At 33.1% G+C, this 16,453-nt stretch overlaps 1 protein-coding gene and 1 pseudogene across 1 annotated transcript; both read left to right on the top strand.

Moving 5' to 3' along the window:
• The first annotated feature begins 88 nt into the window (after positions 1-88).
• Positions 89-2,608, top strand: LOC115956965 (annotated as a pseudogene).
• An 11,411-nt stretch (positions 2,609-14,019) lies between these two features.
• LOC115956963 lies at positions 14,020-15,300 on the top strand. The gene is made up of 2 exons (XM_031075222.1): positions 14,020-14,164; positions 14,372-15,300. Exons 1-2 carry the CDS (start codon positions 14,020-14,022, stop codon positions 15,298-15,300), a joined length of 1,074 nt encoding a protein of 357 aa, XP_030931082.1.
• The last annotated feature ends 1,153 nt before the right edge of the window (positions 15,301-16,453 follow it).

Below are 16,453 nucleotides of genomic sequence, written 5' to 3'. Positions count from 1 at the left end.
ATATAAAATATGAGAGAGAGAGAGAGAGAGAGAGAGAGAGAGAGAGAGAGAGAGAGAGAGAGAGAGAGAGAACATTTTTGGAGGAATAATGAAATGTGATATAATAGCAAGTGGAATTGTCAATGCTGCAAAACAGGTTAGTTTGTGTTTGATTATCTCAGGTTCATTCTCAACGGTTTCTACTTTCTTGGACATGGTTAACCTTCTTATTAGTACCATGTCCTCTGGCCCATAAAATTATTGCATTTTGTGTTTTTAACGCTTACATTTTCTTTCTCTTATATTTGGATGATATATCATTTTATTTTTATTAGTAAGAATAATTTATTGAAAAAAAAAAACTATTTCATGCAAAAAAGGCATGAATTAGCCAAAAGAATAATAAAATGACTAGAAATTATGTACAAGACAAGAGTCTATGAACATTGGAATTGAATCACTAGATGTGAGTCACCTAGCTCAAGATCAATCAAACAAAGTGCGTACAAAAGAGGCTAGAAAATTAATTTTGAATAAATTTTGTGAAACATTTACTAAAAGTATTTCATGGAAATTAATTTCAAAGAGATGAACATTTTTGACATCTTTTAATGAAAAATTAAATGGAAAAAGGAATGATAGAAAAGACACTTTGTGATAATTGAACTATCATAACATTTTAAATTGTTACTTTTCTTTCAACTTCAGTTTAATTTAATGACTTTATTGCCTCCAAGCAATTTGCTAAAGAGTTAACTTCTGTTGGGTCTTGTTTTGAAGGTTATGCTGAAAGTACCAATGGTGGTTTGTCTTGAAGGCACAAACGTGATCAGAAAAGAGCACGATCTCACTCTTTTGTTCAACTTGTAAGTCCAAGGCGTTTAGCAGACATTGTGTGAAAGAAAGAAAGTTTTTATTTTTTATTTTTTATAGAAGAAGAAACTAAACTCAAAGTTTTACACTTCAACTTTGGGGAGTGTCAAAGTTCACATTTTTCCTAGTTGTGTTAAATTGAGGTTCTTTTGATGATCTCTCTTCATTTTACCTTCTGGGTATTCCTTAATTTTGGTAAAAAAGTTGTGGGTATCTTTGAAAATCCGCAATTTTTTCATGGTTCAGTTGTGGGTCTCTATGTCTTAGAGTATCATGGGTTTTGAATGATTTTTGAGTTTTTGTGTGTTTTGGGTGTAATTGACTGGTGAATTGTAAAAAGGGTCTTAATTTAATTTGAGTTATGGAGCCCTTTTTTAAAGGAGACTAGTTTGGAAATACTGAGAAAATTGGATATGGAATTTTAGCTGTTACTTTTCTTTTCTTTTTCTTCTTTGTCTTGTTCCTTGTTGGATCTTGTTTTGTATACTTCCTATGTGCTATGGTTACGCCCACTTTTTTGTCCTTTCTTGAATGAATCTTGTTTAATTATCAATTATGAATGAGATTATAATTGTGTTTTTTGTTGGTTTGGTTTTATTTGCCTGAAACATGTATAATTCTTGTGCTAGGCTCACTTATGAGCGTTAAATAATTATAATATTTATATAGTTTACTTATAAAGAAGAAAGATTTGGGATTTATAAGGTTCTTTTCTTAGCTTTAGGATTTATAAGATTTAGGATTTATGCTGAAAGTTGCTGCCTAAATGGCTTTTAGGAAATCATTAGTAGTGGATTTGTAATGGTTTGGTGATGATTTTACATTCTCATATTTGTTTCAATTGCAAAGCCATTAATTGTTGATGGAATTGCAAAGTCACATGCATTATCACTCGTATTTGATCAAAACTTCCTTCAAAAACTTGAACCTCCACTTGTTCTTCAGAGTTTGTTAACCATGGTATGCAATTGTAAGACATGTCTTATTACCTTCACAGTTGCCACAAAAATGTTGTAATTTCAAAATTGTCACTCCTATCATGATTGTAGGAGGTGTCCTCTTTAAGGTATATATTGTTGGTGAAACTATAAAGGTGGTCAGATGTTTTTCCTTACTCGATGATGTTTGTAAAAGGGAGCTCTCCAAAAATGCAGGTGTGTATCATGTTCCAGGGGCTTCTTGTACTGCAGCTTCAGCCGATGATGCAAATCTGGACCCTTGTGTTGCTAGTGAGCCATCCTTTCTGAGAAAACATTTCTTCAATTGTTCCTAATTTTCTTATTTGTTTTTCAAGAATCATGTGTTTTATCATGGGTTTGGTTTGCACTGTTCTGATGGATTTTAAACTTATGGAAAAAGATGTTTCCTATTAAGGGTTAGTGGGGATGATTGGATTGGTTGAGCCACTTCATATTAGGTTTTTCTTAGTGCAATCTTGGTGATGTAAAAGCCTAAAAGGGGTTGTGTTCAGATCATGAAATTTTAATTTTAGGCTATGGGTCACAGAGCCTCTCTAAAATTTTTGACCATTGTTTCCCCTACAGAGCTTCCTCCACGACCTTTGCTCGAGAAACTTGCAAAGGAACTTCACCATCGACTGGTTCTTTTCATCACTCTCTCTATGATTTCATGGAAGCGCACATGTCCATGCATTAATGAGATGATGAAGAGGGGAATATATTTCATTGCAACAAGTTTCAGCTTGGTTGCATATCTTCATGAGGAATTCGTTATCATTTTATTAGTATTTGAGTGAATAGATTGGAACTTTTATTATGTATATGATATTGAACTTGAGTATTGTTTTCCCTTATTAGTAGTTATTGATTAAGTAGTTGTTATGCTTATATGAGTATTTGTGATTGAAAATTTTTTATGTGCATAGGATTGTGCTTTGTTATTTCCTAACAGGTACCCATGTAAAATTTAGAATGTAAATTTAAAAAAAAATTAAAAAATGTAAAATATTATTAGCGACGACAATGTCAACGCTAATATTTTATCATATCATTAGCGACGACAAACAATATCATCACTAATATGCAATTTTTAGTGATAACATGTTTGTGGTCACTAATATATCATTATTTATGGCGACAGCAAGCGTCGTTGCTAGTAATGACACATTAGCGACAACAAAAATGTCTTCCTTAATAATAATCTACTAATGACGACAAAAAAAATCGTCACTACTAATGAGCTAGTAGCGATGACATTTCGTCTTGGGTTCTTAAGTTATTTATGATGACAATTGTCACTATTAGTGACAACTTTGTCGTCGTTAATAGTATCGTATTTGTAACTAAAAAACTTTTTTGTTGCCATTTTCTTTTAATGAAAGTTAGCGATGACATTTTTCGTAGCCAATATAATTAGTGACGATATTTAAAGCATTAGTGATGATTATATGCCGTCGCTAGAGACCAAATTTCTTGTAGTGGGATAGTGGGGGAGGCGGAAGGTGAGTTCCAACTATAAATAAGCCACATAGGATATTATTATCATTGGACTATCACCTAAACCCCCCACATTAATTTGTTTTGGAATAGATGAAATTCAAACCCAAATTTTTATTCGACAACAAAATATTTCACTACTTGAGTTAATTGGATGTGATTTAATTTAAAAATTAATGAAAGAAGGGTATTAATTTTTTAAATAATGTAAAAGATAAATGAAAACATTATCAATGTTGTGTTTATTGACTTTTAAACATAATCATATTACCGGACATCCCAAATAGAATAGATTGCATAGCCAACAATATGGTACAAAGGGATTAACAATTTAATAATTCAAAACATGGAAATAAAAATCTATTAACTTCCAATTATCATAATTCACCCTTGGCCTATTTGGGTACCGAGATAATGGGTTCATTAATGTAAGGTATGACGTAAACCTGAAGATCCCAAGTTCAATCCACCATACTATCAGTTTATAGATTTCTAGGTCATTTCATGGATAAGGTGTAAGATAATCTTGTCAAAATTTAGGGCACCACTTACTTAGATTTAAAAAAAAAAATAATAATAATAATCTAAAATGATGTTTGGCAACATTCTAAGTATGTGCATACTACATGTGTATGAGGCTGGTTTAAGATAACTAATGACTAGCCTCTTTTGAAAACTTCTTCTTTTTTTTAAAAGAAAAAAAAAAAAAAAATATATATATATATATATATATATATTTATAACATTACCAAGTTGTAATGACCAAGTAGTTCCTATTAATGGAATTAGAATTATTTTTGGAAGTATGGGAAAAAATTTTGAGAGAAAAGTTAACATTAAAGATTAAAGAGTTATATTGTAATATATAGACAAAGTTTTCCTTCAAATTGGTTTGAAGTAATTTCTCAAAAAAAAAAAAAAAAAGTAATTTGAAATAATTTCCTTAAAGGTCCAATTCATTATGTGACAATTTATAAAACCATTCATGTCCGCATATATTATATCACACGAGTCATTAAATATGTCATGTAACTAAAAAGACAGGTGTAATAATTTGAATTGCCACCTAGTGGTCTGGGGGTAAATCTATGTCAATGATATACACAATAAGTTTAAAGACACAATATTTTCACAATTGTTAACATGATCGGCTGGTTGTGATTAGTGTATAAAAAAAGTATGTTAGTGCAAAACACCTAATGAAAGTGATATTGTCACAACCAAAACAAGTCATTTCAACAATTGTGAAAAAAATTATATATATATATATATATATATATTACTACCATTAGTGCGTTGAAATGATTTTTATATATCTATAAACTACGTAATGGCACATTAAAAAATTCGCTGATATATGTTCCTTTCCTTGAAAAACTGTGCTGTCCTCGTGCACAAATTAAATTTTTTCTTTCCCACATCATCAATATGGAAAGATGGATAATTAAGTAGCTTAATATTAATTAAACTGGCAAAAACAAACAGTTGCTTGACAAACAAGTTATTACACAAAAATAACAGAATCATTGAGTACAATGAAACTAAGATATGATTCCAATGCGACAAAGACTAGCATCTTTAATCCTCATTAACCATGACAGTCTACCTGACGTAGATTAAGACCTTAAAATTAAATATTTCGCTAATTAGATTATTTGCACAATATAGTATCATATAATTCATGTGGCATATGCTGTGTTCGAGTAAATCTCTGTGGAACCAGAATTGAGTTTTGAGTACCAACCAATTGTAATAGCTATTGATAAAGCAAACATTAAAGAGGATTTGTTTTTCTTCTTTTTTTTTTTTTTAAGGGAAAAGAAACTAAATTAGTATTGTGCATTGGTGGTGAATATTAAGCACGCAAAGCAAGTTGCAGAAGAATTAAAATTATAAAAACTAAATTGCATACCGAATCAAATCTTCACAGAGGAAGTTGGAATATAAGATCAAAGGTTATTCTTAATTTATTGTTTAATTATCCATTTGGTTGCACTTTGGTTATGCCGTCAGAATCTGGAATAGTACTCAAAGATACAAAGTGGGTTCTCCCTTAATTAAAGTAAGCAGTCTGTCTCTGATAGATTCCTTCTTTTTCTGATCATGCTCAATTTTAGTTTATTCTTCCACTTGTGTTGACGAAATGCAAAATTATTGTTCAGTTGTTATTTACATGGTCATGTATTAGATATCCTGAGAAAATAATTGGTTCAAACTTCAAACTTCAAACCAGTTCCCTTACTTGTTCAAAACGCTCTAGTTGACATTTTTATACAGAAAATTTTCCTCAATTGTTGGCAAAACTTTTCTGAGAGAAATGGCAGATAGGATATGGAACAGTGATGCGGAATTAGTTCAATGTCAACAGATTCACATGTAAGACCTAGTGTTGCTTCTCAATTGCCTCTTGTTCAAACTTTTTTTCCTAGTCAAAATAAAGTGGCATTGAACTCTGAAGGGCTGGTCATCACCAATTTGTGGATTGCCTGAAGAAGATTCGAAGTGGACAAATTGTTCTACATTCAAAGATTCACCATTTGAACAGAAAAAAAAATTGAACAAAAGTCAAGAATATATTTCTATACCTTCCCCACCTCACTATGTCAGTCAAGACAGTCAGAAAGAACTCAATCGTATTATAGCATCGAATTTAATCGTCCCACCAGTTGTTTAAACCAAGTGGGTTAGGTTGTAAGTAGTCCATTAAAATAATGGATTATTGTTACAACTTACTATCACTTCTTGCATAACGAAGGTAATCAAATCTTGCATAACGAAGGTAATCAAATCTTGCATCACTTCTTGCATAACCAAGGTAATCAAATCTTGCATAACGAAAGGTAATCAAATCCATGCTAAAGTTTTTTTTTATAGTGCAAGAGTTAGGGGCTGTTTGACACTGTTGTTTAGACAACAGTTTTTAATGTTTCAATAACAATAACATTTCTAACACGTATTTCTATAACACTCAAACACGTATTTTCACAACATTAAAAACTGAACAACAATACTTAAACAGTACTACTAAACGGGCCTTTAGTATTGAAAGGTATATCAAAGATAAGAAATATGATGCATAATACCATATCAAACGTAGCAAGTAAATTAACATGACAAATTTAACTGTTAAACAGCTCTCTCTCTCTCTCTCTCTCTCTCTCTCTCTCTCTCTCTCTCTCTCTCTCTCTCTCTCTCTCTCTCTCTCTCTAGGGCAAATGAACCAGTCAATTAATTATGTCAAACCTTAATGGAAACACAAGACACAATGTCAAATATGGTTCTTCTTCTAGAGCCTACCCGAATAAGGATTGAGAGTTAGGTAAAAGAAGTAGGTCTTAATTGGGCAATTTCGTTTCAAAAGCTTCCCCATTACAATAAAAGATGTGGAGAGTTATACTTTTATCTAGGGCCGGTGCAATATCCCGCTCAATAAGCTCAAACTACCTGAATTGCTTGGCTCTGGCCCACCCCAGATTAATATGATATTTATATCTACGCAAGTTGGGTGGGTTTAAGTGTTAAAGCGGTGGGTCGAATTGGATAGCAGGTTGTGTTTTTTTTAAACCACTAAGACTCGACCCAATTCGCCTATAATATATATTCATATCTTGTTAGTCTATATCTCATATCAAATTTAAGTTTTTTTATTATTTATTTTTTTACTCCATGATCTACATATGTTAATATGGAAAATGTGATATTTTTTTTAACATATTCATAAGCATTCATAATGACATGGATATGCTTAAAACCCTTTTTTTTTTGTGGAGAAAATGATAATATATATATATATATATATATATTGTTAGGTTCTAAATGTTTAAGATTAAATATTTAGATTTCTATTTTTATGTATGTTAGCAAACTAAGATCAAAACATGTCTAGATTATGTATTAGACATTACTCATGATAGTACAAATCCGGATTTAAGAACTTACAAGCTGCAGAAAGGAGAAATTAATTTTAGTGAGGTTCAACTGATTGAAATTAAATTTCGATCGATCGAAAATCGCAGTTAGGATTTTTTTTTTTAGAATTCTATTTCAGTCCAAACACTACAAAACGTTTAGGGTTTTAAGTGAAACACTTCTTGGTATAAAAGGATAACTCTAACTACGTTTTAGAAGTTCTTGGAAGTCTTATGAGTTACTCCTATGAGATTTGAGAGGTTCTATACCTTCTAACTCAATAAGCATCTGTCGGATCAAGAGATCTACAATCAAGAACTGGTGGAATCAAGTTGCTGCTACAAGATCAACAACGATTGGTGATCTGAAACCTTTGAGTGTGATCTCAAAGTCATAAGCGTGGGAGCTTGTGTTTAGCAAATCCAAGAGAGAAAAGTCCGCAGAGTCGGAGCTGCACGTGGTCGTATTAGTAAGTTCTACTGGAGGTATCATTAAGTTTAGGAGTTAAATTTTTTGTAAACTTCAATTCTTTCTAGTAGATTTATTTACCTTGAGGATAGCTAGGTCAAATTCTCCCTAGGTTTTTACCTTGAAATTGTTGGTTTAATTGGTTTTTTCTGGGTAATCATATCGTTATCTTATTTATTTTTCCGCATTACATGATATGATATACTACTATTTAACCTAGATCTCATAATTAACCTAAGTAACTATTTGGCTAATTCACTAGGTGTAAACAATTTGTTTTTAAGGGGTCTAAACAAACAAACACACACACACACAACATAAGATGTGTGTGTAGTTTGATTTATGAGAAAGTAGACGCTTCCTATGATTTCCTTTAATGGTTTATATTTTTGTAGCAAGTCCTTCAATGGTTTATAGGATTTATGGGAAATACTTTTTAAATTTCTTTGTCAATGATAAAATAAAGTTTGAAGTTTAGTACACAACACATAACTAAAACTAAACCATCCAATTCTTTGAGTTGAAACAACCCAAATTTTCAACTAACCCAACATTTTGGTAGTTTGGAGTGTTGGCGGTAGTTGGGAATTTTTCCAACCCGCCAAAGCCTACTTATATCAAGCTAAACTATACCATCTTCTTAGAAAAAGAAAAGGAAAAAAAAGAAGAAGAAGAAGATAAACTATACCATATGGTGAACTAATGCCACCTACAGAAAGTAAATAAAATAAAAAATTGCTCGTGTGTATGATGATTGATAAGTATTAACAACGTAGTAATAATAATAATAAATAGTCAACAACGATGATAAGTTAATAACAATATGGTACAATCTTATAGAAGCAAAATGGACCCATTTGAAATACCATAATCTTTTTTTTTTGAGGGGATAATACCATAAACTCAGTGTTCACACTTAAATACATTTTTAAAAAAAGAAAAAGACCATCATATCGGATTGTAATTTGTCTCGTTCTCTGCAACAGTTTATGGAAGCCTATCAGACAGTGCCGCAGAGGGCAGCATTGAAAGATTTGGACAATGCTTTGCTATTAGTTAATACACATAACAGAAACTATTTTGTGCTATATTGTATCTTAAATTTTAATTAATTAAGAAGGTTATGAATTTGTATATTATCCAGTAAAAACTATTATACAATGACCTCATATTCCATACTACTTCCTGCCTCCCCCACGGGGCAACAGGAAGAATAGGCATATATGATTTGGTTATGGTCTTCACTATATAATACTCAAAAGCCTCGTGACAGTTGTGAAATTCATTTTTTTGATTAATAAAAGAACCATTCTTTTATTATTTTTTTAATCTTTTTGAGTAAACAAAAGAGGACTGCAATTTTTTAAGGTTCCCTCTTTCAAGCGTTGCTAATTAACTATCACAAGAAGCTTTCATTAAATTATAGTATAAGTGGTTGTGTTCATACTTGATAGGTTTAAATCATGGGTCATGTTAACCAGTGTTCTTAGGACATTGGTTAATAATCTATTTTAGGAAAGTTTTGGTATCATTTTTATAAGAAATAAAAAAAAGCTATCAACACATTAATTGCTTTTTTTCCTTTTTTCATAAAAATTTTCTTTAAATGGGTTGTTAACCAATACTTTAAGAGTATTCGTTAGCATTTCCCATAAATTATTAGGCAATATGTATTTCTTACGAAAATAATGAAATTCATAAATGGTATAATATATATATATATATATATATATATTACTAAGGGAAAATTATTGAATACTCCAGAAGTACTATAAATACATACTCTCTCCTCTCATATAAATTGTGAGTCCCACCATAAATTTAATTAGTAAGATCCACAGTTATGTGAAAGAGGAGAATACACATTTATGGTACTTCAAGAGTACTCACTAATTACCCGTTACCAAAATACATTCACAGAAACTTTGCATGGGTCAAATGTATTGTCTAATTTTTCTATATGGGAGATGTTGAGTTAGTTTTTTTTTGCTTCTAATAGTTTTATTATAATAATAGCATTATGACCGTGCGATGCACGGCTTAATCAAAATTTATATATAAATAATTTTTTTATTAATTTACTTAAAATAAATAATAAAAATAAATGAATATTTTATTTTTAAGTTACATAATGAATGCATGTTATGTGAAACTAAGGTATCATAAAATGCATATATGTGTGTGTGTGTGTAATGATTTTCAATAATACATTGAACTTTAAGCTTAATTAGTCACATATATTTAAATGGAAAATCCTTGAATTTAATAGTTAAAAACTATTCAAAACAATAATTGAGATCATGTTTAAGTGAAACCTCAATTCAATAATTAAGAACAATCTAAATTATTAAACATTTAAAAATTTGAAGTAGAGAAAAACTCACATGATAATTTAATTTTTGTCCTTAAAGCATGGAAAAAGGCACTGAAACTTGAATAAGTTTCACCCTACCAAGTTTAAGTTTAAACTTAAAGTTTAAGTCTTATATGTTGCACGCTACATGTGTGTATATGCATGAAAAATTATCTGAATTTAATATTTATTGTACAAAAGAGGTGGTGTAGTCTTCCTCCTATCTAGCTAATTCTTATTATAATTCCTTTGTGTAGCATGTGTATATGCATGAAAAAATTTCTGAATTTAACATTTATTGTAGAAAAGAGGCGGTGTAGTCTTACTCTTGTCTAGCTAATTCTTGTTATAATCTCTTCATTTTGCAGGGAGTGAGAAAACCCTTCTTTTATTAATTTAAAAAAAAAGTCAGCTTTAATATATAATAGTTAAGATATTAATCTTTGGAAAGTAGTATCTCATACAGATTAGTATTTCAATTGTGGGTTTTGATAGTTAGAAGTTAACGCAGAGTAGTTAATAATTAGAATATTACTTTGAAATTTTTTTAAACCAATCCCTTAAAAAAAATTTAGTAGAGTTTAAATCACGTTAATAAATTATCTCTCTATTCAATTTTTTTAAATCATGTTAATAAAAAGTTACTAATAAAACTATTATTAGTAAACATTTTTTAGGCTTATCTATTTAGTTTTGTTGCCAAAATTATATCAACTCTTTTATTTTATTTTATTTTATTTTTCTGAAAAATATAACGCAATCAAAAACCTATAAACAACAATTTACATTCAATATAAAGAATATAATCAAAATTATTCATAATTTAAAATTAAGAAATTAAGACAAATTATAAATTAAGATATAAATTTAGAAAAAGTACAAAGAATAAACCTATTTGTTTTGTCTATCACTTTGAGAGATGAAAGTGTAAGTATATAACTAAAACTTGAACCAATTATTGTAGAAAAGAATAAATGAGTATAAAAGTTTAATATTATGAATTGGGTTAAGACATATGTGAGAAGTTTTTATTAGTTTTTTTGAAGTTAAAGAAAAATAGCTTAAACAAAATGAAAAAATAATAATGAAGAAAGAATGGATACCTATCATGGGATTTAGGCATTCACATATTGGAATAAACTTCACTTTAAAAAGGATATATATATATTAATATATAGGTAGAGTTTCATTTGATATAGAATTTAAATCCTATTGGAATTAAGATTTCTAATCAATTTGTTTGTTGCTATCTCACAAATCCCATAAAAAGTGGATTAAAAAAAAGGTCATATGAACAGAAAGAAAAAAGAAAACATTTTCCTTTTATTGAAAGAAGGAATTTTTTTTTTTTTTTTACAGGTATTATTATTATTATTTTTTTTTTTACACGAAGTAATATAATTTAAATTTAAAAGAAGGAATAGATGAAGATTGTTGCTGGTTTTTTTTTTTTTTACGTGTTTTTTTTTTTTTTTTTTACACATAGTAATATAATTAAAAAAAAAGGATTAGATGAAGAGTTTGAATTTTAATTAAATTAAAATCTCTTATCAACTTATAAATTATAATAATAAAAGGATTAGATGAAGAGTTTGGATTGTAATCAAATTAAGTTTTTTGTCAATTTATAAATTATAGGAGAAGAAGATAAGTACAAAAAAAATTATATTAATTTTTAAAAAATTTTAAAAAGATTTCTGCAATTTAGTACAGCTATTTGGCAAAACCACGACTTCTAAGCCCAACTTTTATTATTAACTAGTTATAAGCCTGTGTGTTGCACGGTTTTATGAAAAAACTTATAAAATAAATGTATAAATAGTTATATATTTTAATAGATTCAATAAAAATAAAAGAAAAATTATTAAGTGTAAATAATTATCTCACTAAAATAAGGGGTAAGATTTCTTCCTAAAACTAAATTAAATTGATAATTCCAAATTGAATTTTAAATTGATAATTATTTTAAAAAAAGTGCTAAACAATTGATAAATATAAAATTAATATAATCTTGATAATATTATAAATTAAAATTAAAGTTGATAATTCAAGAATACACGTGTAGAACATCTTGATAATTTGATGTAACATAAAAATCAAATAAGAAAATTGTTAAAATTAATCTATTAATTCTAACCATATTTAATCATTAATTCTAAGACCCTAACCCTAAGCATATAAATTAGATCAAAGCTAAGAAAATTAGTTTAAACAAAAGGCAACCAATACACAAAACCTAATCAATTTAATAAAAACAAAGAAGGAGCCTTTAGAAACTTGATAATGTTTTCGAATGTTTTGAATTCATTAATTAAAATCACATGAAGACAAAAAACCAATAATAACGCTAAAGAAAAAAAAATGAAAATAATAATTGTGGGGGGCGATTAATCAATAATTATTAAAATCGTGTTAACTGGGCCTGTGTCCCATCCGAGGATGTAAAACTGTCCGAGGAGGCCCATATCAGGTTATAAGGGTAACCAAATGAAAAGGAGAGTAGATATCATGTGAGGTGAGTTCAGTATTCGTTCGAGGACAAAATCCTTCTCTGCAGTATGAGTCCGAGGACGACCTGAATGCCATATTGTTGCAAACACACTTCAGAACTACATTGCCACTGAAGGTGGGACATAGGACCAAGGGTAAGAAAGAAAAGGTAAACAAATATCTTTAACAACAGCTGCCTCCGCACTAATTACCTCTCAACCAACTTTCTGGCCGCATTAATGTGGAGATGATGCCTGAACAGTGATGAGGCAGCCTTACAGCTGCTGGTTGGAGGTTCCAGAAGGTGTTGGATGGGACAGGAAGGGATCCCCCGAACCCAACCTACACGTGTGTGGTGAAGATGACACCAAGAGGGCAGTATATAACATGGAAGAATGCATTGAGAAAAAGGGATCGAAACTTCTAAACGAGTAGTACTTAGAAGAAAACCTTATGAAATAAAGAACTGAACTTGTTTTAAGGAGAAATTGATCGTTATATTAGTGTTAATCCATCTATAAACGTTAAGTTTAATCGTTTTTCTTTTGGAGTTAACCTAGTTCTTTGATATCCACGCTCTACAAATTTATTATTTGGGGCTTTAACATTCAAACCCAATACGAATTTGGGATTGTTACAAATTGAGTCCTTACAATTGGCGCCGTTTGTGGGAAGAGCTTGATCTAACTTAAAAGAAATCCGATGCAACGTTCATGATGGAGGAAGCAGGTCCACATCACTACGCAGCAGGACCACATCAGGTAGATGCCAACCCACACCAAGCAGAGTTAAGGGGCTTCCAGCATGGTAATCCGCACCGGAGTCCCGAACGAAGAGAAGGCCATGAGGGGAGTGTGTGCACAACTCATACCACCAAAAGTCGCTCTCGTGGGAAGAGTCATGTTTCCCATGCAAAAAATGACAGGAATCTGCAACGTGAGATTGACGAGTTGAAAAGAGAGTTGCGCCATGCCCGACGAGAACGTTCTCCACCTTGCTCCGAACCATCATCCGAGGAGACGGATAGAGCTAGTTATAGGCAGAGATCCAGAACTCCGCCTAGTGAGACTCTCCTATGAAGAGGAGCACGACCATCGACATCAGTACAAAAGCCCGTCTAGCAGGGGCTTGGGGAACAACGCTATGAACAAAGCGTTAAGCCAAGTCTCCAAATCACCTTTCACAAGGAATATAGAAGATGCGATCCTTCCTCGGTGATTCCACCAGCCTACATTCACCCTATATGATGGCCGGTCAGACCCAGTAGAACACGTTAGCCATTTTAGCCAAAAGATGGCTATCTACTCCAGGGATGAGGCTTTGATGTGCAAGGTCTTTCCATCAAGTTTGGGTTCGGTGGCGATGAGATGGTTCAACGGTTTAAGGGCCAACTCTATTGAGTCCTTCAAAAAGCTTACCCGGGCTTTTGGCGCTCGCTTTATCACTTGCAGTAAGGTTCCTCGGCCTTTGGGATCCTTGCTGTCTATGTCCATGCGAGATGCCGAGACTCTCAAGGTTTATTCAGATAGATACTGGGAAATGTTTAATGAAATAGAGGGAGAGCATGATGATGTGGCCATAAGTACTTTCAAGGCTGGCCTTCCAGCCGAACATGATTTAAGGAAATCTCTAACTGGTAAATCTGTTACCAGTGTACACCAATTGATGGATAGGATTGATAAGTACAAAAGAGTAGAAGAAGACCAACTTCAGGGAAAAGGAAAGGCTAAGGTAATCCCTCAGGAGAGGAGGGATTTCAGGTTGGACTGTTACAATAATAACCGACCTCGGAAAGACTTCGTTGGGCAATCAGGTTCTGTTGACACCCAGGTGGTTAATGCAGTGTTTCAGGAGCCAGTGCAGCAGGTATTAGAGAAGATAAAGAATGAGCCCTTTTTTAATTGGCCAAACAAGATGGCAGGAGAGCCTAAGAGATGCAACCCGAACCTTTATTGTCACTATCATCAAGATCATGGGCACACGACGGAGGATTGCAGGAACTTATGGAACCATTTGGAGCAGTTGATCCGAGAGGGGAAATTGAAGCAATTATTGCATCATTCCAGTAGTAGGGTAAGCCAGGCAGGCTCAGAAATGCATGGGGACGCTTCTTCAAGACTCCCCCTTGGTACGATAAACGTTATTTTTGCCGCCCCAAGGAGGATTGGATCTTGTCCTTCCAGGGTACTGTTGGTGTTCCGACCTCCGGCTGAGGATCATTGCCAAGCGTTGAAGAGAGCCAAGGTGGACGTCCCCCTGATTTTGGGCTTTTCGAACGAGGACAAGGTTGGAACCATACAGCCCAATGATGATGCTCTGGTAGTCACGCTGAGAATTGATGGGTACGATGTAAAAAGGGTGATTATTGATCAAGGTAGTGCTGTTGATATAATGTACCCAGATTTGTATAAAGGGCTAGGTCTGAAGCCAGAGGACTTAGCAGCCTACAGTTCCCCTCTGGTGAGTTTTGAGGGAAGGATGGTTACTCCAAAAGGACAGATCAGACTACCTGTGCAAACCACTATGGATGTGGTGGAGGTGGACTTCATTGTTGTAGACGTTTTCTCTCCATACACGGCTATTATGGGCAGACCTTGGCTTCATACCCTGGGAGCAGTCTCATCTACTTTACATCAGAAAGTGAAGTACCCATTTGGAGGGCAAGTATTGGAGATAGTAGGAAGCCAGGTTGCAGCTTGGCAATGCCTGGTAGCGGCTATACAACATTGGCCAGAGGCAGAGACCTCGGCTACCGCCGATAATGGATTATAGTAATTAAAACCCCCAGCATTACCCTTAGATGGACTAGCCGACGAGGTAAAGTGTGAAGATTTGGAGAGGGTAATTGTTGCTGATGATCCGGAAAGATTCTTCCAGGTTAGGGCTAAACTGCCTTTGCAAGAGAAGAGAGATTGCTGGAATTCCTCAGAGCAAATGTAGATGTGTTCGCATGGAGCCCATATGAAGCCCCAGGTATAGATCCGAATTTCATTTGTCATCAACTCAATGTGAATCCTTTTGTCATTCCCAAAAAACAACCACCTCGGCGACCATTAAAAGAGCATGCTGAAGCTGTCAGAAGTGAGGTGACCAAGCTCAAGCAAGCTGGGGCTATCAAAGAAGTTTTTTACCCACAATGGTTAGTCAATACGGTGGTGGTAAAGAAGAAGACAGGAAAGTGGCGAGTGTGCGTGGACTTCACGGACCTCAATAAGACTTGTCCCAAGGATCCTTTCCCCATGCCAAAGATAAACCAGTTGGTGGATGCAACCGTTGGTCATCCCCAGATGAGTTTTTTGGATGCCTTCCAAGGATATCACCAAATACCGTTAGCTTTGGACGATCAAGAGAAGACGGCTTTTGTCACCCCTATTGGAAACTATCATTATAAGGTGATGCCATTTGGTTTGAAAAATGCAAGATTTACCTAAAAACGGATAATGACTAAAATGTTCGAACTGCAATTGGGCAGAAACATTGAAGTCTATATTGATGACATGGTAGTGAAGAGTAAGGTGGTGTTCGAGCATGTGGAAGATCTCACGAACATCTTTGGAATATTGAGAAAGCATAAGCTATGCCTGAATGCTTCAAAGTGTTCCTTTAGTGTAGGCTCCGGGAGGTTCTTGGGATACATGGTGACTCATAGAGGAATTGAAGTGAACCCAGATCAGATTAAGGCCATCAACGATTTACAAGCACCTCAGAATCCAAAAGAGGTGCAAAAACTGACTAGAATGACTGCTGCTTTGAACCGATTTATCTCTAGATCGGCCGAGAGGTGTCGTCCATTTTTCCTTCTACTGCATAAGTGGAAAGGATTTGAATGGACAGAGGAGTGTGCTGTGGCGTTTCGGCAGTTGAAGGAGTACCTGTCCAGGCCGCCTATCATGTCTAGTCCTGAGGTGGATGAGGTGCTGTTTGC

The sequence above is a fragment of the Quercus lobata genome, chromosome 8 (assembly GCF_001633185.2).
Source record: "Quercus lobata isolate SW786 chromosome 8, ValleyOak3.0 Primary Assembly, whole genome shotgun sequence".
In the NCBI taxonomy this organism is placed as follows: Eukaryota; Viridiplantae; Streptophyta; class Magnoliopsida; order Fagales; family Fagaceae; genus Quercus; species Quercus lobata.
The sequence above is the reverse complement of the archived record's forward strand: the minus strand, read 5'-3'. Positions and strand labels throughout refer to the sequence as shown.

Bases quoted from the DNA above. Each gene is read 5' to 3' on its own strand.
- LOC115956963 (XM_031075222.1), top strand. From the start codon at position 14,020: ATGCGAGATGCCGAGACTCTCAAGGTTTATTCAGATAGATACTGGGAA. The intron at 14,165-14,371 runs GTAAATCTGTTA...TGGTTAATGCAG, and splicing joins TTTAAGGAAATCTCTAACTG to TGTTTCAGGAGCCAGTGCAG.